Source organism: Eretmochelys imbricata, chromosome 2, assembly GCF_965152235.1.
Source record: "Eretmochelys imbricata isolate rEreImb1 chromosome 2, rEreImb1.hap1, whole genome shotgun sequence".
In the NCBI taxonomy this organism is placed as follows: Eukaryota; Metazoa; Chordata; order Testudines; family Cheloniidae; genus Eretmochelys; species Eretmochelys imbricata.
Genome location: NC_135573.1, coordinates 226,990,340 through 227,015,503, shown reverse-complemented (window position 1 = coordinate 227,015,503; position 25,164 = coordinate 226,990,340). Strand labels below are relative to the sequence as shown.

Here is a 25,164-nt window from a genome sequence, read left to right as displayed (position 1 = left end):
TAGGGGTCTATTACAGGAGTGCCTTCATAAGGTTCTGTGACCAGTGCAGGAGGTCAAACTAGATGATCATGGTCCCTTCTGGCCTTGAAGTCTTAAAGATCAGGCCCTGTTTGCTCTGCCTCCACTTCTACGGTTTTAGAAGCCTTATCTTCAATAGGAGTCAAAATCATTTTGTATTAATATAATTATGACAATAACTAGAAGCTCTCAAACTGACCCTGGGTTAATCCTCTTGTAATATATTTCTATCTTGAAAAGTCTTCATCCAAGGCTTTGCTTTGTTCCCTATTGTTAATCTAGTACTTTATTCATCACACCATATTATCTTCTGTTTCATTATTTTTTGCTTTAGCCCTTTATCTCTGGTGTGGAACCTTGTCAAAAGCACTTTGGAAAATCTAAGGGTACAACATCCACTGCATTTCCCTTATCGGTCATGGCAGTGATATATTCAAAGTCATCCAGCAGATTAGATAAGCACCACTGCTCTCATACCTGAATCCTTAGCCTGCTCTTCTGCTTTTCCAGAAGTTCTTCCGACAAATCCCCTAAAAAGTTTTTCCACAACAAAAGTTATGCTAATTGGTCTCAGAAGGAGATGAAAATTATAACTAAATTAAAAAAACTATATCAATAAACTAAAGTAACTTTTCTAGACATAAAGTTGTCATGAATATAAAGTCCAATATCTCAGGATTTTCCAAAGCTAGAAGCAAGTGCTGGGTGTCTCATTAGGAAGTGGAGACTTGCCCATTTTGGTTATATAAAGTTGCCTTTTTAACTCTGGAGGGTCATGAGAAGTCTGGAATTAAACCGGTCACAGGTGCAAGACTGAATATTGCTTCACCTAGCCCTTGGGCCACATTAATTTAGGGTGGTTGTGGGGAGAATTTCTCATTTGGGGAGGGGGAAGTACTGTTCTGGGAGTTTATTTATTTATTATAAATGGTGACTGAATCTACTCAGAAGTCTGGAATGTTAGAAGTAGTTCTGGAGAAGATGGATGAGTAGGCAGAGTTTAGGTGAAGTGGTCAGAGCTGCTGCTTAAAAACTGTCACCACTTCCACTTAGATGTTTGCCATACAGTAGTGATGTCCATGTGATAAACAGCATTGATCATGCAATTAACTCAGCTCCATCAGCAGTCTGTCCACTCATTCGTCTTCCCCAGGACTCATTATTTCATCCCACTGAACAGATTCTAGCAGTCTCTAATTTAATAACCACAAACAATTAAAAAACCTTTTTACTACTGGAAAGAATAGATTCCTGGCTTTCTAATGGGACATGCAGCCTTTGCTTCTAGCTCTGACAGTCCCTTGGTATCATGATGTTTGTATGGAGAGAAACTATTTTAGAACTCAGGACCAGATCTTCAGCTGGTGTAAACTGGCATAGCTCTGCTGAAGCCAGTTGAGTTATGTCAATTTTCCGCTAGCTGAGGAGCTGGCTGATAATGTTTCTCTCACCCTCTGAGCCTAGCAGGTGTAGAGTTACAAAAATATAGTCCAGTATTAACAAAGCAAACAAATGAAAGAAACCGTTTAAATAGCCTTTCTCATTTCTAGTTTTTCAGCAAAGTTTGTGGCATGTTTGGCACTCAGGAGTCACGAGCATCCCACACATATTCTAACTAAATCTTTACACAGCGCTAACACAGTCTCTTGTTTCTGCATTTTTTGCATGGTGTCTGTTTAAGAAATTGCCATATGTATCTTGATATAGCTATAGGTGTGACCAAAGACAGAGCTTTTGAACAGAGAGAGAGAATGACTACAGAAGTGGTAAACTGTTGTCTACAAGTATTTCAAGAGGTACTTGCTAAGAATGGTGGGGACAAGATGGAGATTTGACAGTTCCTTCAGGTGAAAACAATGAGGAGTCCTTGTGGCACCTCAGAGACTAACAAATTTATTTGGGCATAAGCTAGCTAATTTGTTAGTCTCTAAGGTGCCACAAGGACTCCTCGTTGTTTTTGCTGATACAGACTAACACGGCTACCACTCTGAAACCTTCCTTCAGGTGGTATCATATCTGAATCCAATAATTTTACCAGATTCAGTTTTGTATGATTCTAAACACTTTAGTGAATATTAGAATTTAAAGTGGCCACCACTTCCATGTGACCTAGGGAACCACAACTGCTCCCCATTCTATTTATATTTTTTGTGTTGTATGTCATTTAAAAGACTGATTCTTTTCTTCTGAGATTTTTCTATTAGTGAAATAGGCATGTCTCTGAAGACTGGTCATCTGTGTGAAGTTTCAGAGGAGGTGACCGGATTGAATACATTGGACTAAATTCTGGTCTCAGTTGCAGCAATGAAATCACTGGATCTATTCTGGATTCATTATGGTACTTGGCCCTGCCTCAGTGGGCTGGAGTAGATGATCTCTCAAGATCCCTTCCAGCCCTACATTTCTGTGATTGTATGATGTAACTAGGACCAGGCGTTGGCCCATACATAGATTACTGTGTACAGTAAGCGCTTATCTATGCAAGCACTTAGTTCTGGGGAAGCTAGGGTGTAACTGTACATGGTGCAAGTCTGCCATGCACCGTTTGTCAGTGTGGGCCCTGCTGCAGCACATTAACAGTTCCCTAGTGCATTGTGATCTACTCCCATTTCAGAGCAGCATAGATCAAACCTATGAGTGTGCGGTAGCAGGGCCCACACTCACAATGGGCATGGCTTGTTAGCATTAGTTAGCTGACAGCTCAGCTTGCCCCGAACTAAAAGTTCATGTAAACAAGCCCAAAGGTACCTTTTTTGCACTCTATTGTATTAATTGTACATCACCCTGAATCTAATTTAGACCCTTCAGTTTAATATCACTTGTGTCAAAACTTCCTGTAATATTTCACATAGGAATGTTGTTTTAACTTCACAATCTTTAATAAAGTCAATTGTTAACTACCCCACGTTAGCTGTGTATGGCATGCAGTACTGTCTACAGAGGAGCCATCTCAGGAACTCCATGTTATGCACTCATGCAAATTTGACAGCATTCTTTGGGATATGTTGTACTGCAATCATCCTAGTTTAGAGGTAGATTAATCATACTGTCTTTTTTTTTATTTACTTGCATGCAAGCTGTTAGCTTTGTGGTTCTGGAACTTCTAGATTGTTCTAAAGCTGGAAGCACTATGCTTTTTTCATTATAATGGTGTTTTCTACTTCTGTCTCTTGTTCATATGCTGCATAGTGTGCTTCTTCTTTGTGTCAGTGGAACTCCATTTTTATGATTCAGTTGTCACGTTGCTGTGTGACATCTATGATTGCTAAAAATGTTTCAGTTTTCTGGGAAAGTTGCTTGGTTTGAGAACTGAATGACATAATTGATTATCTTGCTTCAGTGGTTGAGAAGAGCCCTTTCAGGTGCCTTTCTTGTTACCATTGCGAGAGTTAGATGGCATAAAATAATCCACTGATTTCCTTCCCTTTGGTTCTTTTGTTGTCATGTGTCTGGGAATCTGAAGTTAATTTTGTTAGCTGTTTTACCTCTTCTCTAAGCACTTCATATTGTCAAAATATTATTATTAGTAGTCTTGTTTAAAAATAATGTAGAAGCAAGTTTTTTACTTCATGCATCTTGCAGAAATATTCAGTATTATCCTGAGCCTAGGAAGCATACTGAATAGAGCTGGGTGAGAAATGGTTTTCCTGTCCCATGAGAATTTGAGATTTTAAAAATTTTCCCATTGTGCATCAGGATGGAACAGAGATTTTCACAGTTTTTTGATGGGGTGGGGGAGTGAAAGAGAGACAAACAGACACACGCACACATTATGACTGACTGAAGTACTCCAGAATAGCCAAGAGTACAGTGGTTAGGGCACTTATGTGGGATATGGAAGATCCAGGTCTGAATCAGGTAGAGCAGGGACTCCCCCGTCCCAGATGAGTGCCATAACCACTAGGCTATTGGTTCTTCTGGGGTGGGTCTCTCTCCTTCTGATTTTTGACTCAAAAATCCATCCTGAACCCGAGAAATTTTTCTTGACAAAGTTTTGTCGAACTCGATACATTCCAGCAAAAAGTTTAGCTTTAGACCAGGGGTCGGCAACCTTCAGAAGTGGTGTGCCAAGTCTTCATTTATTCACTCTAATTTAAGGTTTCGCATTAATACATTTTAATGTTTTTAGAAGGTCTCTTTCTATAGGTCTATAATATATAACTAAACTATTCTTGCATGTAAAGTAAATAAGGTTTTTAAAATGTTTAAGAAGCTTCATTTAAAATTAAATTAAAATGCAGACCCCCCCGGACTGGTGACTAGGACCCGGGCAGTGTGAGTGCCACTGAAAATCAGCTCATGTGCCACCTTTGGCATGTGTGCCATAGGTTGCCTACTCCTGCTTTAGATGAATTGACATTTTTTGACAAAAAATTCCAGACCAGATCTAGTACCGAATTGATTTTACTTCAGATTGTCAGACTGAGGATTTTTTTCTGTTCTTTTCTCCTTATTGATAATTTGGAATGTTGCATATTCCTTGTTTTATTACAGCAAACTGTTTCCTAAGGGATGGCTCTTGTAAGGGAGCCCTCTTTACTTCCAGTCTGTTGGAAGTAGGATTCCTCCCTCAATCCCGTGCTTGACCAATTTACAGAGAGCAGCCTCTGGTTAAAGCTATGTCCACTCTGTCAGTCGGAATGAAATATCTTTTTTCTGTTGAGTCTCTTAGAGTTCATCAACATTTCTTCTACAAACAGGATTTTGGTCCAAAATGGCCCTTTAAAAAAAACAACCCCAAGGAACTGTTGCCAAAAAAGGTTACTTTTTTGAAATGTTTCATATTGAATAGTATTGTTAACAAAAATGCTATAAAAAGCATAATCAAAATGGCTATTGAAACTCTGCATTTCCATGTCTCAACATGTTTGGGTTTCTTTTAAGTTTATGAGTTTGGATAATTGCAACATCTGTGTAATGTTTTACTTTAAATTACCGATACCTACTCTTACCTTAACATCATTTTAGTTTTTGTCTGGGAATACTAGTGGTCAAGGGTCAGCTCTAGTGTCCAATAGCATAGTAATTGCATATCTCAGATACGTGTTTGGGGGAGGACATTTTCCAGACCAGATCAATATGGCACAGTATTCTTAACAGTTAAAAAAAATTTCCAAACAACAAACCCTCATGCCTCTCATAGTTGCAATTCCATTACTATGAAATTAGCCATGGGTGATGTAATTGTGTAATGACATATGGAATAATCAGTTTTGTCTCCCACAAAGAAACTAACAATTGTGAAAGTTTGTCCATTGTTAAGAATTTGAAATGCACTTTAGAATGCTCTTTGAATTTAATAATATAGTAATGAACAGCTAATAGCATAGATCTTTATACAGCAGTTGCAGGTGTATAAACAGGTTCAAAACGACTGACTGGTTTGCTGAAGTGAGAGATTAGCAAACATGCCTCCGTGGAACAACCAAACAATTAAAAAAAAAAAAAAGATGAGGAACATATTTTGGCCTCTAGCAGATAAATAGGTTCTTGGACCATCATTTTCTGCTGGAGGAATTGCCAGAAAAAGGTGGCAAAATCCAACTGGAAAAGAGGGCATTTGGAACACAAATCAGGAGCATATACTGCTGGTTGAGAACTGAAAAAGGAATGCAAACTTGTTGATTTGCTACAGATAATTTTGATAATCCAGGGGGTGCTAGTAGCTGCAATGGCAAGCAAGAGAGGGACATGGTACCAGATCTGGGCTTCTCTAAACTCCTTGGGTTCCAATCTTAGAATTCTTGGGGACCACAGATGTAAATGGTGGAATCTTGGGTTGAACATAAAATGCAAACTGGGAACTACTGCAAGGCATCAGTAGTAACCCCACAGCATAGCACTGGAAAATGGAGAATATGGGCACATCAAAGTCACCTAAAAATTATGTCACCACTTCAGTTCTATTGCATAACAAAGAGAGAATTGAAGGGGTTTTGAACAATTTTGCTTTAGGCAGACTCAGTGAAGGCTTCAGAATAATTCTAAATATCCTGAAAACCCTATAATTTTAAAGTTTCATAATAGCTCCTACTCTCCTGATATTGACTAATTTTACATGAAAGGGATTATTATAAAAATTGTAGCACTTCACATTTTTTAAAGGTTGTAATGCAATAAATAAGTCATAACATGAAGACTGTGTGTATTATATATACGTATTTGTGTGTAACTTGTATGTGTAGAAGTGTGTGTGTGTATAAAAATATGCATGCAATGCCTAGAATCTCATAACTAGACAAATTTCAAACTAGAAATTAGCTACATATTTTTAACAGTGAGGTAATTAACCATTGGAACAATTTACTCAGGGATGGGATAAATTCTCTGTCACTTGAAGTCTTTACATCAAGATCAGATGTCTTTTTCTAAAAGATTTGCTCTAGCTCTATGAGAAATAAAAGGCTTGATGGAGGAATCACCTCATGACATTCTATGGCCTGTGTTATGCAAGAAGTCAGACTAAATGATCATAATGATCTTGTGTCTTTTGGCCTTAAAATCTATAAATATGTAAATTGTATGTATAAAAAGATATCCGTAAAGAGGCACCTTGGCAGCTCCATAGTTAATTTTACATTGGATCTTACATCTAAAGCAGGATTTAAATTCCTGGGATTTATATGCACATACATTTCATTACCAAAACTGGACCGTTTTGAAGAGAAGATCCAATCTGAGTTATCTCTCAAACTTCCGCTGGATTCAGCAGTACTTCTGATCTTCTAAGCACTTTAAAAAATCACCCCATTTTTAAAATTTGTATTTAGGGTCTACATTTTTGGGGAACCCCTGTCATTTGTGTTAATACTCTTACACTGAACTTCCCATATTAGTGAACTTCAACAAAATACCCATGCAGCGTACTTTAAAAAATAAGCTTGCAGACCAAAAGGATGTAATTCCCTTTACTTATCATGTTTTCCTATTCCACCAGGGAAACTGATGGCGAATGTGTCTCCACTATATATTTCCAGGCATGGAAAAGATATGGTGATGCCAGTGAGAACTTGATCCTGGTAGCTCATTGTGGGCTGCGAGTAGCACAGGGAACTTGGGAGCAGTTCAATGGTTCAAGAGAAGTAGACAAGGAAAGATAGGAGAGTCCTAGTGCTGTGAACTCTACCAAGTGTAATGTCTCCCTGCATTCCAAAGTCAAGGAGTAGGCAAGGCTACCGGGTCTTCATCCCTTCTTAATCCTTCAGGAATCTTTTTGTAAAATAATGTTGACTTTCTGGAGAGGGAGGTTCAGGGGCTCTGGTCCTTTCCTCTTCCTTCAGCTGAGCTTTCCTTCTGTTCCTCATCTGCTATGCTGATAGGGATGTTTCTCCAGTTCCCTGGGAGTAGCTACCATTGGAGGAGATCCCATTTTTTCCCTACCAATCCCCTTCTGAGGGCATCAGCCAGCTTGAATTTTTGTTCTCAGTGCAGTTAGTGCTGCTCTGACCTTGCTGATGATATCATTAGCAACTGATAGTACTGAGGAGAGCTTCTCCCTACGAAAGAGGATGGACCCTTGGGAGCCCCTGAACAGACTAAACTAACTTTCCTCTTCTTAAAGCCAAGGAAGATTGGCTTGTTCCTCTCCACAGCTCTAACTAGGGAGCATCCGCCAGAAAGCCTTTCCAGGAGGATTTTCTCTGTAGTTTTTCGGGCCACCTTCCCTATTTTTTCCTTTTCAAAGCTTTTACTAGCCTGAGAGCTGGTTGCACTATTTTGTCGGTACAAACATGACAGATTGGGTTTCAAATTGTGTTCTACTGTACTTCACTGTCTTCCTTCCCTCTTTATGCTGAGAGCTTACTGAACAGCTTTTTCTCAACACATGACCTTCCAGTGTGAACAGAACATGACATTCCAGTGTGAACAGAGCACTCACAGTGCCCAGTATAGCTGCCCAGGCATTTCTTTTCGTGGACCCCTTTGCGGAAGTGACGTGCCTCTGCGCCTTGTAGAGGGGAGCAACGTGTGTTACAGGCTAACTTTCCTATTATCACAACCCCATTTATGAAATGTAAAAATCTATTGGGCCCAATTCTGGTCTGGCTACTTTGTTCTGCAAAGTAGTCCCAAAGCTGGCTTATCTGCTTCTGTGAGGATTCCACTTGTATACGCGGGGTACCTGGGTGGCACAGATATGGCATATGTCGCTAGGCCACAACAGCCTCTACTATCTCAGGCATAGGGATGTTCCTGAGCGGAAAGGGTGCAATCTCCAGGTGCTGAAAGACACTTGGGTCAATGGGCAGATGACTATCAATTAGGACAAACTTGAGGCTTCTGTAAATTACTGGACTGGACCAACCCCAGTATTGAGAAGCATGAAAAAATGGCCTTTGCTTCCACACCTTTGGAGTGAGTTGTGCAGGCCATCCCAACTGACCGCCAGTAAATCCTTGGTAACCTCTGCACTAGCCTGAACTGCATTTATTTACAGAAATGTATTATGGGGGTTTTTTTAAAGAAAAAAATAATACTTTTTTAATCCCTCGGCCTATAAAGCCATTAAATCCCTTTGACTTAGTTACTACAAGTCCAATTGTACAGGGTTCAGGGGGAAAGAAGAATTGCAACTAATTTAAAACTCCTCCAAAGTGGTCTAAAAAGGTCTTTTTATTTAAACAAAAATCAGTTTTGCAGTTTAGTTTCTTGGGACTTTTAGGACTAGAAGGATGTGCTCTGTGTCTCATTGGAAAACTGGGAGTTTTCCTTTTCTAATGGAGAGTGGGGGAAGGCTCCCATTTCTAGCTCTGTAGGCTGTGAGACATCAGACCTTATACATGTCATTGAGTAGGACTAAATATTAGACTAGTGCAGTTTTGGTGGTAATGAAGGAAGGATACATTTGGCTAGGAGAGAAGGAATGAGACTTCTCTAGCACATTGTTTGTTTAGTTTTTTTTAAATGGCAGCTCTTTGTAGCTGCTCAGGGATTTGGAATGTTGGAAGTTGTTCTGGCACAGATGGATTAGTGGGTAGAATGTAAGTGAGGCGGCCAGAAATCACATGATAAATGTAGCTGACCGTATGGTTTAGCAATTTATCACACTGTTATCACTCTTCTGTATGTGTTTAGGAGTGAAAATTCCATGGATCAAGACGATCAAGGGTTTGATCCTGCAAGGTGCTGAGTACCTTCCATCTCCATATAATTTCAGTGAGGGTTGAGGGTGTTTAGACCAGACCACAATGAAGCAGTTTAACCAAGTTAGCGTGCTTCATATTAGCAGCTGTCAAGCTATTCTCCACAGATTTGACTACAGAGCCAGGTGCCATCTAGATGGTTAGTCAGGGAAGATTGGCTTGTGGTGTTTTTACCTTTCTGTTGAATATGAATGCCAAAGAAAGGTATTGTGTCCTGCAGTTCCTGTGGATCAACAGTGATATAACATGAGACAAATAACACGCCACTACAGGATCCTGCATCGAAAACTCCTACCTGCGGAGATGCTAAGTTTGACAATAGGTTGTAAAGGTAGAAATTTATTAAAGGGAATATTGCCTTTATTTATTTGGGCTTATTATCCTGCTACTTCTCCATCTTGAATAAAATCAGATAATACAGTAAAAAAATCCATTATTCAACATATTTGTACACTAAACAGTATGATTTTTTCCTGGGTTAATGGCGTATTGATGCTTAGTACTTTTATTTCATTTTTGTCTATATTATGTTCTCAAATCTATGTGATGTATTTTTATGTAGCAGACTGCTAACACATTCCAATCTTTTTAATGTTGCAGTCCACTCATGTTGCCCGAGCCAGCTTCCAGGTTGATGCATTTGGGTCATCATTCATTCTAGATGTAATGCTAAACCAGTAAGTATTGACTGTCTTTTATTTTGTATTTGTAAAGTGCCTAGCACAATGGGATGCCTATTTTGGTGGTAATGTAATACCAGTAATAAGTAATATTGGTATGTATCTAGTCGATTTGAAATAGTATTTGTTTTTTCTTGCTTTGTCAAATATCTCTGTATACTTTGGCATATTTTCAAATATTGCTACTTATTAAGAACCTTATTGTAAGATGTTTTGTAAGATATAAATATTATTATTTAGTCTGCAATTCTGCAATTGATAGTGTGCAGGCAAACTGCTGTGGCTCATTGGACAAAGAGCTACTGAAAATTGGTAGCTATTTGCTTTTTAATCCCTGCATATATTATGTTAGAGGTCCATTGATAACACTTATAGCTAGTTGTCAAAAGCCTAAGGTGAATGGTGTAAATGATGTTTCTGCAGATAAGTTCCTCATCTTTTGAGAAAAGAGAAGCATTATAAGACATTAGCATAGTGAATTTCAGACTAAAGAAAGTGATTGAACAATAGCAAACTTATAAATTAAACTTGATACTTAATTCTGATACAACAGATTTATTTTGGAATATTCTCATCTGACAAAATTGAAACATTTCAGGTGAACGTATCAATATGGTAGAAATTTGACAAAAATTATTGATACATTTAAATTTGATAAGGTTGAAGCACTTCATTTAGACTTTTATGTTCTATCATAAGAGTAAGGGTTTACAGAAAGTTTATGTTGTTTAAAAGCATTATACAATGCATGAAGATCAACCTTCTACAGAACAGAAGTAGCATATATTGTGTGTGTATGTGTGTGCATATGTATGTACATATAAAGGTGCACATGTTCAGATAACAAAGGGTGAAAACTTGGCTCCATTGAAGCCAATGGAAAAATTCCCATTGACTTCAGTAGGCTCAGGATTTCAGGTGTAGTGTCAGCCTGAGGATTGTCTAATAAGAAGAAATAAAATATTAATAGTATTTGGAAAGATAAGCAGAGGACATTATTTTACTATGAACTTCTTCAATAGCTCTTTCTATTAAAGTTATGTGTTTACTCTTTATGGAAATATGTTGTACATTTAAATATTTAAACTATTTGAAATTAAGCTTATTTTAGGATAGGATCCATTTTTTTCCCGTAAACAGGGGTCAGATTGTGCTACCTATTTTTCCTTAAAGGGCATTCAATGAGCATTGGAACTGGCCTAATGTGAGTAGCCAGTCCTAAGAGATGAACTTCGATGTTTTTCAAAATCTAAAAATGTATTCTCTCTCAAACCAGTAATATAATGTAAATGAAATTCTGTCCCCAGTTTCCCCCATGTAGTGATGAAAATGAAAGTGCTGTTTGGCCTGTAATATGACATTTTATGCAAGGTTTCAAAGGGGCTTCTGGAATTGCATTTGCTTATGCACAAATCTTATCAAATAAAAGGAAGGACTAAGGATGCCAGAACAATGTGGAAAATGTATTTTTAATGTATGTCTCCAGGAACAGATGTTATATTCACGATACATATTTTGTCTTTACTATAATTAGAGTGAGTTCTTGCTTTTATTTCCAAACTTGTATATTACATTTCTATGGCAGCATCAGACCTTTATGTATGAAAAATAAAAACTTTTCTGAGGGGTTTGGGAGAGGAATGTCAATTTTGTGTATGCAAAATTTGTGGACGGAGTTTTGGAAGCCAGTTTGGAAACTTGGCCCTCTTTAACAAGGGCCCTCTTGGCCCTTGGAGGGGAGGGATAGCTCAGGGGTTTGAGCATTGGCCTGCTAAATCCAGGGTAGTGAGTTCAATCCTTGAGGGGGCCATTTAGGCATCTGGGGCAAAAATTGGGGATTGGCCCTGCTTTGAGCAGGGGGTTGGACTACTTGACCTCCTGTGGTCCCTTCCAATCCTGATATTCTATGATTCTATGATAACAGTATATTTGAAAATCAGTTGCCTGTCAAGACAAGTTAGAGATTAGTTTCCTCTTCACTAATACCTAAAACAGTGCTGATGCAGGCATGTGTTGGTGGCATCATCAGCTCTTGCTGGCCCTGGTATTTTGGGGAGTGTCAAGGAGATAATTTTGTCTCATCCAAGCCCCCACAAACTTTTGGGGTTACATTAATTTAAATTAGTAGGTGGTAGGAAGGGGCAATTTTTGAAGCCTCTTTCAGTCTCCTCTGTTCCAGAAAACATGGATCTTATCTGCCTTTGCTCAGATGCCTTGGTGTTGGGAGCAGTATAAAAAAACCTGTGCGTCACAACCATCATCTGAAAATTGTAGACAATTCTCCAGCTAAGCTGGAGGTCTTGGGGCTACTTCTTCCTTGTTACCCAAGGGTTTAGTATGGATTCTGGTGATTTTGGGGTTATATTCTATTTTTTTCTCTAGTTAATTAACTATACATAATGTGCAGTAGCCACTGGTAGAAATATGTATTACAATTGTGATTCCATTCTATTCCCCAACAGAAATAAGAGGTCATCAGGGAAATAAAATAAAGGAAAATAAATTGATTCAATAAAATTCACTAGCTTAACAGTTTGGATATTTTCTTGCATTCGTTCCCTTCTCGCACTTTTCATCCCCTGCTTTTTCTTTCTGTACCTCTCCAGATTCATTGTATACATCTTCATATCATTTTCTCATTTCTGATTACTGTTTTTTCTGTTTTTTCATTACTATCTTTCCTTTCTCCCTTGTTTGTGTGTTTCTTTATTTGAAAATCACCATTCCCTTTTCTTTATTTTGTCTGTTTATATTTGCCCCATTCCTTCTCATCCATGCCCTGATACCCTCCCTCCTATTATCTTGTGTCTTCCCCTTGCTCTCATCTGTATTCCATTGTCTCTTCACATTCCAGCATCTTTATCTCTCCCCCTCAATCTTTTGAAGGTTCCTATATTTCTCTCTTTGTTCCCTTCCCCCCACGACAGCCCTGTCTCTTCCTCCCCACCCCAAATGTTTACACACTGAATATCCTCTCCCCTTCTGGCTTCTGCATATGATGCTTCCTGGCAACCTCTATTCTCACAAGTGTTCACCCACCTTTCCCCTTATCCTCTGCATTGCTTCTTCACCCCTCCCAGAGTGGCTGCCACTGTTGAATCTGGGAGTAAAGGGAAGCAGGGCCTCCTGTTCCTTTGCCTCTTCCACCCCCACATCATTTGTCAGCAACTACAGGCTAAGCTGGCTCCTCCACTTTGTTGCCCCACCCCTTGTAGCTGGAGACCATTTTCGTAGCTCAGAAGAAGAACTGGATTAGCTGTGAACAGCTGAGAAGGAGTTTGTGGAATCCTTTCACCACTAGTGAAAATCTTGGTGCCCTTCCCCACAAAAGTAGAGTTCAGTTTGGGCTCCTTCCCCTCCATCAAAAAATAGGAACTGATGGCCATGGGCTTCAAAAGCCCCAAAGGCCAGCCTTTGTTGGCTCTAGTGTGGCTCATGAGTAATCACTGGTTTTTAGAAAAAATTACTCCATCAGCTGTCAACCATGGAGCTTTCTTTATATTTTGAAGGTGATCTCTGCAACAAAAAGGGCTAGAAACACACATTTAAAAATACAAACAAAAACAGATGGGGACTGGCATGTGAAGGGTTGCTAAAAATTGAGGGCCCTGAATGTGTGTGGGTGTTGACCAGTCTTTTGAACAGAAAAGTGAAAGAGGAAAAAATGTTGCAATGTTTTGTTATAACATGTTGATTTACTTCAGAATTTAAATCTGTATGCATATGGTGTTTATTGTGAATCTGGAGCAGTTTTAAAATGCATTTTTGTTCATATGTAATAAATGTGCCTTCCTACCTAAAATAAACTGAATGTTATGAATAGAGGCTTTGGGGCTGAAAATCAGAAGTTTGATGTAGGTTTCTGTGCAGTCAATGTTTTTTCCACTGTATAATTTTTTTTAGTTGCAATAATATCTTTACAGTACGCTTTAATAAAATACTGTGTCTCTTTCAAGTTTGTCTGTTTAGCCTGCTAAAGCATTTATGAAAAAGCTTTCAGGCTAAACTAGCTGTGTTTTTAAAAGGTTCAATCCCTCAGGCAAGAGTTAGAAATGCATTAGTGGCATCAGTGTTTTATGATACCGTTGCCTCCTATGGATTCATTCCATGGTTGTTGTCATTATTGTTTTTTTCAGTGTTATCAAATCAAATCTCAGAATTCACTGTTAGCGGTGGTATCACAGTGCTGCTCCAGGCTTCCCTACTTCAGAGCACATCTAAATCTGGCGATCAACCCAGAATCATGTGTGAGATGCATAACAATTAAGTGTGCTTGTTTTTTTTGTTCCTTTTCCTTCAAGTTTGTGAAGCTTGGTTGGCATCTAGTGAAATGGGTATTTCTTAATTTATGCCGAATATTTCTGTTAAAATAGTTAATGTGACCATTTATACTTCCAAGTTAGTTTGTAATGATATCATTAAGTAAGAAATTGGATCGGAAAATCAACATATTTGAGTCTGAAGCATTTTTAGTCTTGTGAAGCAGGGTGTCATGTGCTATGTGGGGCAGCCAGCAAAACCTTGGTTTGCTCTCTCCCCCTCTCCCCCGCAACTTTTGGGCATCTGTCTAAGGTGTCAGATTTGGCTCAACCCAATCTGCTGTGCTAGGCCTTTTAGGAAGGGGGAGGCAGCTTGTCTTGAGTAGCCTCTTGCACTACCGCTGCTCTCTGCACTGCTGGTCAGGAAGCTGCAGTGGTGGCCTGGATTGGAAATGAATATGGAGTGACAAAGCCCTGATTCCTGCCCTAGGCCAATCATTGGTGAGATCCCCACCATAAACCCCATCCACCTGTCTGCCCTCCTCCGGGATGGAACGGGCCCACCAACCTACCACAAGCAGCCACAGCCTCAGCAGGGAGGCATAAGTGGGGGTTCCTGACACAACTTTGTCCCCCCAGCCTCCTTCCAGAATTTTTCTGAAGTGACCTGTTGCTGTGAAGCGCATACATCTGCCTTATAAGAACTGGGCCAAGTGTATCATCTGTTTATGGGGAGCTAATCTGTCACAGAATGGATTAAAAAAAGCTCATTAACTGGATGGGAAGGGGGCAGCTATAAGATTGTTCTACAGAACAGTAAATAGGATTATCTATAGCAAGATTAGTGACTGAGAGTTCAAAATGTGGAGGGATTCTCTGAGGGGAAGTACATGGAAAGCTTAGAAAAGGGGAGTAGAGACACCTCATTCAGCACATTTTCTTTAGTATACATATAACTGCAAGGTAAGAATTTTATTTACCTTTCATACTCAGAAAAAAAACAAAACAAAAAAGCCATAAGTGTTTTTTTAAAGCTGGAGAAGGACTAAATGAGGTGGATTGCACGGAGTGTGTGAGCTTCACCCCTCCAGCCCATCTTAGGCCATGTCTGCACTACCAGCTAACTTGGCACTGCTATGATTGATGCAGTGGTGTCGATTTATCAGGTCTGGTGAAGACATGCTAGGTTGATAGCAAAGCAGTCTCCCATCGACTGTTGTATTCCATCTGCCTGACAAGAGTAAGGTAAGTCAGCGGGAGACACCGCTGTAAGTTGACCTAAGTTATGTCGACTTCCATTATGTAACTTACGTAACTGAAGTAGTGTAATTTAGGTCAATTTACAGCTGTAGTGTAGACCAGGCCTTAGAAAAAGCAGAGGGGCCTGCTGACTTAAAATGCAATGGTGGAAATTCTCAACAGTGGGTGTTGTATGAACGTACCGGTCGTTACAAGACTTGGGGTGCAGAGCTCTACTTTAGCCAGCACCATCTCCATTAGAGGCTTTAAAAGCCTGTCTTGGAAGCAATCCATCATTTTATAGGCAGCCTGTATAAAGATGAAGGGTTTGTCTTTATATGGTCATGGTAGCCCACATGCAGAAGGTCGCTATGTTTTGAACAAACTGAAAGTTATAGTAGTATGTGTATTATCACTATTATTTACTAGTGTGGGGATTATTTACAGTGATGGGATATGGCCATACCTCTTCTCTGCCATTACCTCTTCTTTGAGACATTGTGTGCTCCCAGGGGGCACCAAGGGACCAGTCCCTGCATTCCCCTGAGCACCCGGATGGCAGTTATAACAGGTCATTGAGCAGGTTGTGCAAGAGGAGAGAGAGGGGAGAGAGGATCCTTGCACTCTCCCCTCACCTGTGCACTCATGTGGGGCTCTGTTATATCCTGGCCATAAATCTAGAGTAAGATACTAAAATCAGTGGAATTGCTGTGTGTAATGGAAAGCAGAATGTTTTCTTGGGCTCCTGTATGAGATTAAGATGAGCCAGCAGCAGGGAGGCTGATCTGGGACTTAGAAGACTGGGTTCAGTTCCTTGCTACACCAGAGACTTTCTGTGTGATCTTGGACAAGTCACTTAGCTTGTTTGTGCCTCAGTTCCTCATCTTGTAAAATGGGGATTATAGCACTTCCCTACCTCAGTGAGGTGGTATGAAAACAAATACATTTAAGATTGTGAAGTGCTCAGATATTACAGTAATGGGGTCTATCTAAGGGTCACAATTCAGGGCAGCTGCACCTGTATTTCCCTCAGTGGTTCATCAAGGGCACCCACTCTTGGCTTTCAGCTCCCCAGCTGTTCCCTCTCTTGGGTGGAGACACATGTCCATCTCTCTTCTGACTGCAGTATTCCCAGGCTGGACAGTTCCCTGCCTTCATTGTGTCATTCCCAGCACAGATAGGTTGCCCTAGGACACCTGCCTGCTTTCTGTTCAGAGACAGGTAACAGTGTAATTGCTACAGATATATACTATTACACAGCTCTCTCTAAGCAAGCCTACTTTATTCTTAAGGTACAAAGCATTACAGAGAAAACATAAAAACAATAAAAGAACCTACATGCATGCCAATAAGCTTACCAGAGCTCATCCTAACTCTCACATGGGCTCTGGCAAGTGCAGTCTTTTAATACACTACCCTAGGGGCATCCTTGTGGTTACAAGTTCATCAGAGCTTCAGCTCAGAATTGGCACCCAATATTATAGGGCCTCAGCTTGCCAAGACCTTGAAATCCTTCTCTAAGAATTGGGGCCCTTCATGGACCAGAGGTTCTGTCTATTTGCTGGATAAGGAAGTAGGCCTTATGTCAGCCTAAACTCTGGCTTTTTATCCAAAGCCTGAGAGAATCCAGTTTGAACTAGAATATTTGTGTCTCTGCAGGCTGATAACTGAGAAAGTTCATTACCGTCCTCCCACTAGAGAGGGTACATACAATTCCATAATAACACATACGCCATTGCATGTTTAATACAATTCTCCCAGAGGTGTTAACTCTAATTCAATAAGTTTTAACTTAACTCAGTAAAGTTTATCTTAATTAGATACAGTTTGTTCAGTATATTGCAGAATATTGTCCATCTGTCACAATAAGTACTTAAGAATTGGGGCCCTTCATGGACCAGAGGTTCTGTCTATTTGCTGGATAAGGAAGTAGGCCTTATGTCAGCCTAAACTCTGGCTTTTTATCCAAAGCCTGAGAGAATCCAGTTTGAACTAGAATATTTGTGTCTCTGCAGGCTGATAACTGAGAAAGTTCATTACCGTCCTCCCACTAGAGAGGGTACATACAATTCCATAATAACACATACGCCATTGCATGTTTAATACAATTCTCCCAGAGGTGTTAACTCTAATTCAATAAGTTTTAACTTAACTCAGTAAAGTTTATCTTAATTAGATACGGTTTGTTCAGTATATTGCAGAATATTGTCCATCTGTCACAATAAGTACTTAAGTTAGATATGCAGAGAACATTGCTCGTAAGAGATGAGGATAACTGGAACAAGAAAGGTATTTTGAAACAAGGCTCAAAGTCACCTCGCAGACTGTAGAGTATAAAATAAAACTGCATTAGAAATCAATAACAACAATAAAACATGGGATGTGAAGCACTGAACAAGTATATTGTCACCAAATGTCTTTTTCTTTTAATTTATCGCCAAACATACAAAGTCATAGCAGCATTCACTAAATAACAATTAAAAAGACATTTGGAACTTTTAATGTTTAACTTCCGTTATTGTTAATGGCACTTAGAAGGTAAATAGCACTACAGTAACTAAAAACCCATTCAAACCACCAAACAAATTTTTGTAGTCTGTGATGAGAGAGAGAGACAAATATTGCACATTCCAAGTGGGAATATTTCTTATGGGAACATATTTCAACCAAGGTTTTGCAATCCTATGTCAGATCATAAGCTTCATTTAAAAACAAAACAAAACAAAATGAAAGACAATTTAAAAGCCAAAAGCCAAGTTTTTTTCCCTATGAGAAGACAAGCTGCTAAAACCTTGAAATTTGTATTGGCAACTAGTCACTAATATTATTATAAAGGTGTCGTGTAAACCATGAATGAAAAATTTCTAAGAGTGCCCTGAATCAAAAACTTTTGCACACATGCAACTCAGATGGATATGGGCGTTGACATGTGCAAAGGTATACCAGTTCTCTACAGGTAAGTCTTTATAGTATATCCCCACTCTTGAGTCTTCACCTACAGCACTTGTGAAGCAGTTAAGTGATTTCAGACTGTGTGCTATAGTCCACTCCTGGGTGCCTCACACAGGACCACATGACTGTTGGTTCTGGTGTAAATACTGGGCCAGATTCTTCTCTCCATTATACTAGTGTAAATCCAAGGAGAGTTGCTGGGCCAGATCCTCCTGTGTGGGTGAGTTGTGCTCAGGGCGAGACGTGAGGAGTCACCTGGTAGGGCAAAGTTGGCTTCAAACCGTCTTTGCTGCCCTTCAATCCTGGGTCTACTTGAAAGACAGGCCAGTCCCCTAAAAGCTGCTTTAACCTATGCCTGGCTGCATGTAGCCCCAGTTGTTCTAGCAGCTGGGGCTCAATGAGTTGAAGATGCATCAAAGTTTGCCCCTTTCTCATGCTCCCTCCCCCAAGCACTGGTGCTACACCACCTGAGAATTCCCATGTGCATGGGGAATCACGAGGGGTCAGATCCTGCAGCATCACAGCTGTTTTGTACTGATAGCGAGAGGTTGAGGATCTGGCCTTGCTTTATCTAGTATAGTTACACTTTGGGCCGGCTACTCTTTTATAGCAAGGTCCCTTTGTGCCTTGTGTTAAGGGTGTGTGTGTAATTCACACACACTTTAAGGTCCAGTTTAATGCCAGAGTGATGTAAAGAGGCCTTAATGTAAATGAGAATCAGGCCCTTCAGGTGTGATTTGTCTAAAGTCTTTTGCTATATTTTTGTAACAATTTGCTTATGATTCCCAATCCAATCAGTTTTACTAGACCCTTGCAGAGTCAAAACCCTAGCTGGCTAGTTTGAGTTATGCTTTCATAATGCCATTTTGTAAAGTAATTCATCCCACGCTCATCTTTAGAGGCAAACTTATATAACACCCACCTAAAAAACAATCTTACCAAATACTTCCTCCCTCCCATCATTGCTTTAAAGATTAATGTTCACTAGGGTTAACTATTATACACCCCAACATACGTTAGCATGTTTTGGAATCGTGTTGTACTTTTTTTGGATAAACTGACTTCAAGTGGCTCAATTTTTATTTTTAAAGTTTGTATCATTAAACATATCTACTGTGCAGAAATATGATTACTGGTGCCAATGCTTCTTGGTGTATAGTAAGACAAAATCTGAGATTTTATTTGTGATCTCATATAGATTCTAAAGCCCAATTGGGACCATTGTGCTCATCTAGTCTGACCTGTTGTATAACACAGGCCATAAGTCCTCCCTGAATTTCCTATGGACTAGAGCATATATTTTAGAAAAAACATCCAGTCTTGATTTAAAAAGTGCCAGTGATGGAGAATCCACCACAATTCTTGGTATGCAGTTCCAATGGTTAATTACCCTCACTGTTAAAAATTTTGTGCCTTATTTCTAGTCTGACTTTGTCTAGCTTCAACTTCCAGCCATTGGCTCTTGGTATACATAGAATCATAGAATATCAGGGTTGGAAGGGACCTCAGGAGGTCATCTAGTCCAACCCCCTGCTCAAAGCAGGACCAATCCCCAATTAAATCATCCCAGCCAGGGCTTTGTCAAGCCTGACCTTAAAAACTTCTAGGGAAGGAGATTCTACCACCTCCCTAGGTAACGCATTCCAGTGTTTCACCACCCTCCTAGTGAAAAAGTTTTTCCTAATATCCAACCTAAACCTCCCCCACTGCAACTTGAGACCATTACTCCTTGTCCTGTCCTCTTCTACCACTGAGAATAGCCTAGAACCATCCTCTCTGGAACCACCTCTCAGGTAGTTGAAAGCAGCTATCAAATCCCCCCTCATTCTTCTCTTCTGCAGACTAAACAATCCCAGTTCCTTCAGCCTCTCCTCATAAGTCATGTGTTCCAGACCCCTAATCATTTTTGTTGCCCTTTGCTGGACTCTCTCCAGTTTATCCACATCCTTCTTGTAGTGTGGGGCCCAAAACTGGACACAGTACTCCAGATGAGGCCTCACCAATGTCGAATAGAGGGGGACGATCACGTCCCTCGGTCTGCTCGCTATGCCCTTGTCTGCTAGATTGAAAAGCCCTCTTACCAAATTTCTATTCTCTATATAGGTACTTATAGATTGTATTCAGTCACCCCTTAACCTTCTCTTTGTTAATGAAAGAGATTTAAGCTCCTTGTGTCTTTCTCTACAAGACATGTTTTAATCCTTTATTATTCTCATGGCTCTTCTATGAGCTTTCTTTAATTTATCAACATCCTTCTTGCAGTGTGGACACCAGAACTGGACACAGAATTCCAGTAGAAGTCATACCAGTGTCAAATAGAGACGTAATACAACCTCCCTACGCATACTTCATATTCTCCTGTTTATACATCTAAGGATCTCAGTAGCCCTTTTGACCACAGCTTTGCACTGGGAGTTCATATTCAGCTTATTATCCACCATGACCTCAAAGTCCTTTTCAGAGTCACTGCTTCTCAAGATAGAATTCCCCATTCTGCAAGTCTGGCATGAATTCTTTGTTCATAGAAGTATGATTTTATCTTTGTCCAGATCAAAATGCATATTCTTTGCTTGCTCCCACTTACCAAGCAATCCCAGATTGCTCTGTATCAAGTGACCTGTCCTCTTCGTTATTTACCACGCCAATCTCTATATCATCTGTGATGATTTTATATTTTTTCCAGGCCACTGATAAAAATGTTAAATAGAGTAGGACTAAGAGCTGATCCCTTTGGGATCAGTAGAAATACATCTGCTTAATGATTGTTTCCATTTACAAGTGTATTTTGTGACTTGTGAGCCAGCTTTTATCCATTTAATGTGTGCCATGTTGATCTTGTACGTATTGTTCAAGTTTCTGAATCAAAATGTCACGTGGCACCAAGTGAAATGCCTTACAGAGTTCTAAGTACATTATATCAGTCCTTCTACCTTAATCAGCCAAACTTGTGTCATCAAAAGAAGCTATCAAATTAGTTTAACAAGATCTAATTTCCATAAATCCATGTTGGCTGGTGTTAGTTAGATTACCCTCCTTTAATTTGTACTATGTAATGTTCCATTTTGTTTCTTCTAGGTTTTAAAAAGGTGAATTGCTCTCAATAACTGTATTAATATAATACAGCGGCCACCACCCAAGCACCCCCTTGTGGCCAAAGGTGGTTCTGTGCATGCTGCCTCTGTTTTCCCACTCTTCACTGAGCACCAAAGATCTACCTCTTTCTCCCTTTCTATCAGGGGCTGCTCCAGGAGCCTGTGTTCTCCAGTATATGGGAGATGGCAGGGCTTCTCCCCATCTTAACAAGCACTTATTGCCATGCCCAGTCTCCTTTAAGCGGATTTATTTGTCCAAACATAAGCACATAATAGACAAAAGTAATTCCTCAGTTCACCCTTTGTCCTAGGTTGTCATAACCTCTCCTCCGAGGGGTCTCTGGTAATCCTGTTTCTTGAAGCTTCCAAGTTCCAACCAGCTTCCCTTCTCATAGCCAATTAGCTCTGCTCCCTCTGGAACACTGGCCCCAATGCTACCCCCCTCAGCATCTGAACCCTTGTTCCAGGGATCCACCACCAGAGTTAGCTCCACTCCTCTGTGTTTCCTCTCCCCAGGCTCAGCTTGCCCCAGTCATTTCTCCTCTTCCTGCCCTCTGACAGGCCTGTGTAGCCTGCCTCATTTAATTTGCTCAACAGGTCTCACCTGCTCTGACGTTGGAGCTGGGCCTGGTGTACTCACAGGGACCACCTACCTTCTGACAATGAAATTTTAGGTTTTGAATGTTGTTATAATTTAGTCTTCAGTTACAAAATAAATCTGACCATCTTTCCCTTTATTAATGCCAGTACATTCATTCACATTTTAACCAGGCCCTATGTTCTTTGAAGAAATATCTTTGGCATTTAAACACAGCAGTATTTTACATTTTCAGAATCACAGCTGAAGGAATTGTGAATAAGATTCATAAGATTTGCTTCCCTGGATCCTGCCTGCAAATTGCACTGAGATATTGCTGGCTCTTATGATGACATAAATCACAAGAGTGAAGCACTGGTGTTTTTAGTTTTAGAATTTTATGATATCTCTGTGTTTGGGGAGCATTTGAATCTTCTATTTGTTTATTTTACATCCAAACTTCAAATGTTGCTCTCAGTGAAGTTAATGGAAGATCACAACACAAGCCTAAGGGGGAAAAACACAACATATTGGGGTTTATTTGTACTTTGCAAGTATTCATGTGAAATGTAATAGTGGTTGAGGGGCAAAGACTTCTGTTCATTAATCCCAAATCAATGCCCATTTATAAAAGTCATTATTGCTGTCAGTATGACATTGTTACAATACTACATTAAAGCCTGAGCTCACTAAAGTGAATAGGAATCTTTCCATTGACCTGGACTGGAAGTGGGTCAGACCCTTACTTTCTCTATAAACAGTAGTTTCTAGGGGCGAAATCTTGGTCTCATTGAGATTGATGGGAGTTTTACCAGGATGTCATAGAATCTTAGAAGATTAGGGTTTGAAGAGACCTCAGGAGGTTATCTAGTCCAACCCCTGCTCAAAGCAGGACCAACCCCAACTAAATCATCAAAGCCAGGCCTTTGTCAAGCCGGGACTTAAAAACCTTTAAGGATGGAGATTCCACCACCTCCCTAGGTAACCCATTCCAGTGCTTCACCACCTTCTTAGTGAAATAGTTTTTCCTCGTATCCAACCTGGAACTCCCCCCCATTGCAACTTGAGACCATTGCTCTTGTTCTGTCATCTGCCACCACCGAGAACAGTCTAGTTCTATCCTCTTTGGAACCCCCTTTCAGGTAGGTGAAGTCTGCTATCAAATCCCCCCTCACTCTTCTCTTCTGCAGACTAAATAAACCCAGTTCCCTCAGCCTCTCCTCATAAATCTTGTGCCCAGCCCCCTAATCATTTTCATTGTCTTCCACTAGACTTTCTCCAATTTGTCCACATTCTTTCTGTAGTGGGGGCCCCAAAGCTGGACGTGATACTCCTGGTGTGGCCTCACCAATGCTGAATAGAGGAGAATAATCACTTCCCTCAATCTGTTGGCAATGCTCCTACTAATGCAGCCCAATATGCCATTAGCCTTCTTGGCAACAGGGGCACACTGTTGACTCATATCCAGCTTCTCGTCCACTGTAATCCCCAGGCCCTTTTCTGCAGAACTACCACTTAGCCAGTCTGTCCCCAGCTTGTAGCGGTGCATGGGATTTTTCCGTCCTAAGTGCAGGACTCTGCACTTGTCCTTGTTGAACCTCATCAGATTTCTTTTGGTCCAACCCTCCAATTTGTCTGGGTCACTCTGGACTCTGTGCCTACACTCCAGTGTGTCTACCTCTCCCCCCAGCTTAGTGTCATCCGCAAACTTGCTGAGGGTGCAATCCATCCCACCCTCCAGATCATTAATGAAGATGTTGAACAAAACCGGCCCCAGGACTGACCCCCGGGGCACTCCACTTGATACTGGCTGCCAACTAGACATTGAGTGGTTGATCACTACCTGGTGAGCCCGACGATCTAGCCAGCTTTCTATCTACCTTTATAGCCCATTCATCCAATCCATACTTCTTTAACTTGCTGCCAAGAATACTGTGGGAGACTGTATCAAAAGCTTTGCTAAAGTCAAGATATATCACGTCCACTGATTTCCCCATATTCACAGAGCCAGTTATATCATCATAGAAGTCAATCAGGTTGGTCAGAGAGAGCCCCCCTGTTGGCTTAAGTACTCCAGCCCCTGTGAGCAGTAGTAGCTATGTCGGCAGGAGTAGCTCTCCCACCGATGTAGCACTGTCCACACCAGAACTTAAATCAGCATAAGTTATGTCACTCATGGGGGTGGCTAATTCACACCCTTGAGCAACATAATTTACATTGATTTAAGTTGTTGTGTAGCCATAGTCTCAGATCTTGCACTTTTTTAGCAGTTGCTGACTTGAGGTCTCCTGGTCCCATTGATATCAATAGAAGTTTTGCCTTTGACTTCATTGGGTCCATGATTTGTCCTATATTGCTGCTTGTTTGATAGTAGAGGAAAGTTTAACTGGTGCCTACAGAAAACTTTGAAAGTGCTTATTTGGCATATTCGTTGAACTGAAAAAGGAAGCAATTTCATTCAGTTTTATAATGTATCCTATATTATTTTGTGTGTCAAAGTGCATTTCTGTGAGACTGTTCTAAGTACCTGGATGAGAATTCCCCTAAGGCTTCTGAAACACCACTTAAAGCACAATGATCCTTGACTTCCCATATAAAAAATTTAACAACATTTATATAGGTATACAAAATCTATGTCCTCTCTTTCTCTTTCTTAGTGATAATGTACTAAACCATAAACAAAAATATTGTTTACCGAAAAGGTCAAACCATTAAACAACAAAGTATATTGCATACTTTACTGCTTTTAGTTGATTGCATAAATTGTAAGCAATATGTGTTGGTTTACGGTGCAGTGATTGAAACAGATGTTGAAGATGGGATTATCAGCACCAAGTGAATTACATTTCCAAGGTGCTAAATGATTTCATTGAGAAAAATAGCTAAAGGAAAATAAATATTTTACTTTGAAGACTTTCTTCACAATAAGTTTATAATCATTTTGAAGACATGTTGGTCATTTTACTACTACAGTGATTTTCATTGTTTACTGGTGACAGTGCCCAGATTTAATCTGGTTTTACTTTTTTTCTGTCTCTTGGGAGATAAGTATTGTTAATCCATACAGATAAATAATGTATTACATCTATGATCTCGTTTAAAAATGGCTTTGGGCTCAGGGACTTAACAGTTGATTATCGTATGTTGTTGCCCAATCCTGCAAAGTTGTGAGCATCTCTAAATTCCATTGACTACTGCAGCAAC

At 40.1% G+C, this 25,164-nt stretch overlaps 1 protein-coding gene across 1 annotated transcript in view; it reads left to right on the top strand.

Moving 5' to 3' along the window:
- ADAM22 (ADAM metallopeptidase domain 22) overlaps window positions 1-25,164 on the top strand; it is a 194,153-nt gene that overhangs the window by 14,361 nt on the left and 154,628 nt on the right. The window contains exon 3 of the mRNA XM_077809423.1: window positions 9,762-9,838. Within this exon, the coding sequence (XP_077665549.1) occupies window positions 9,762-9,838 (77 nt within the window). The remainder of the gene's footprint in view (window positions 1-9,761; window positions 9,839-25,164) is intronic.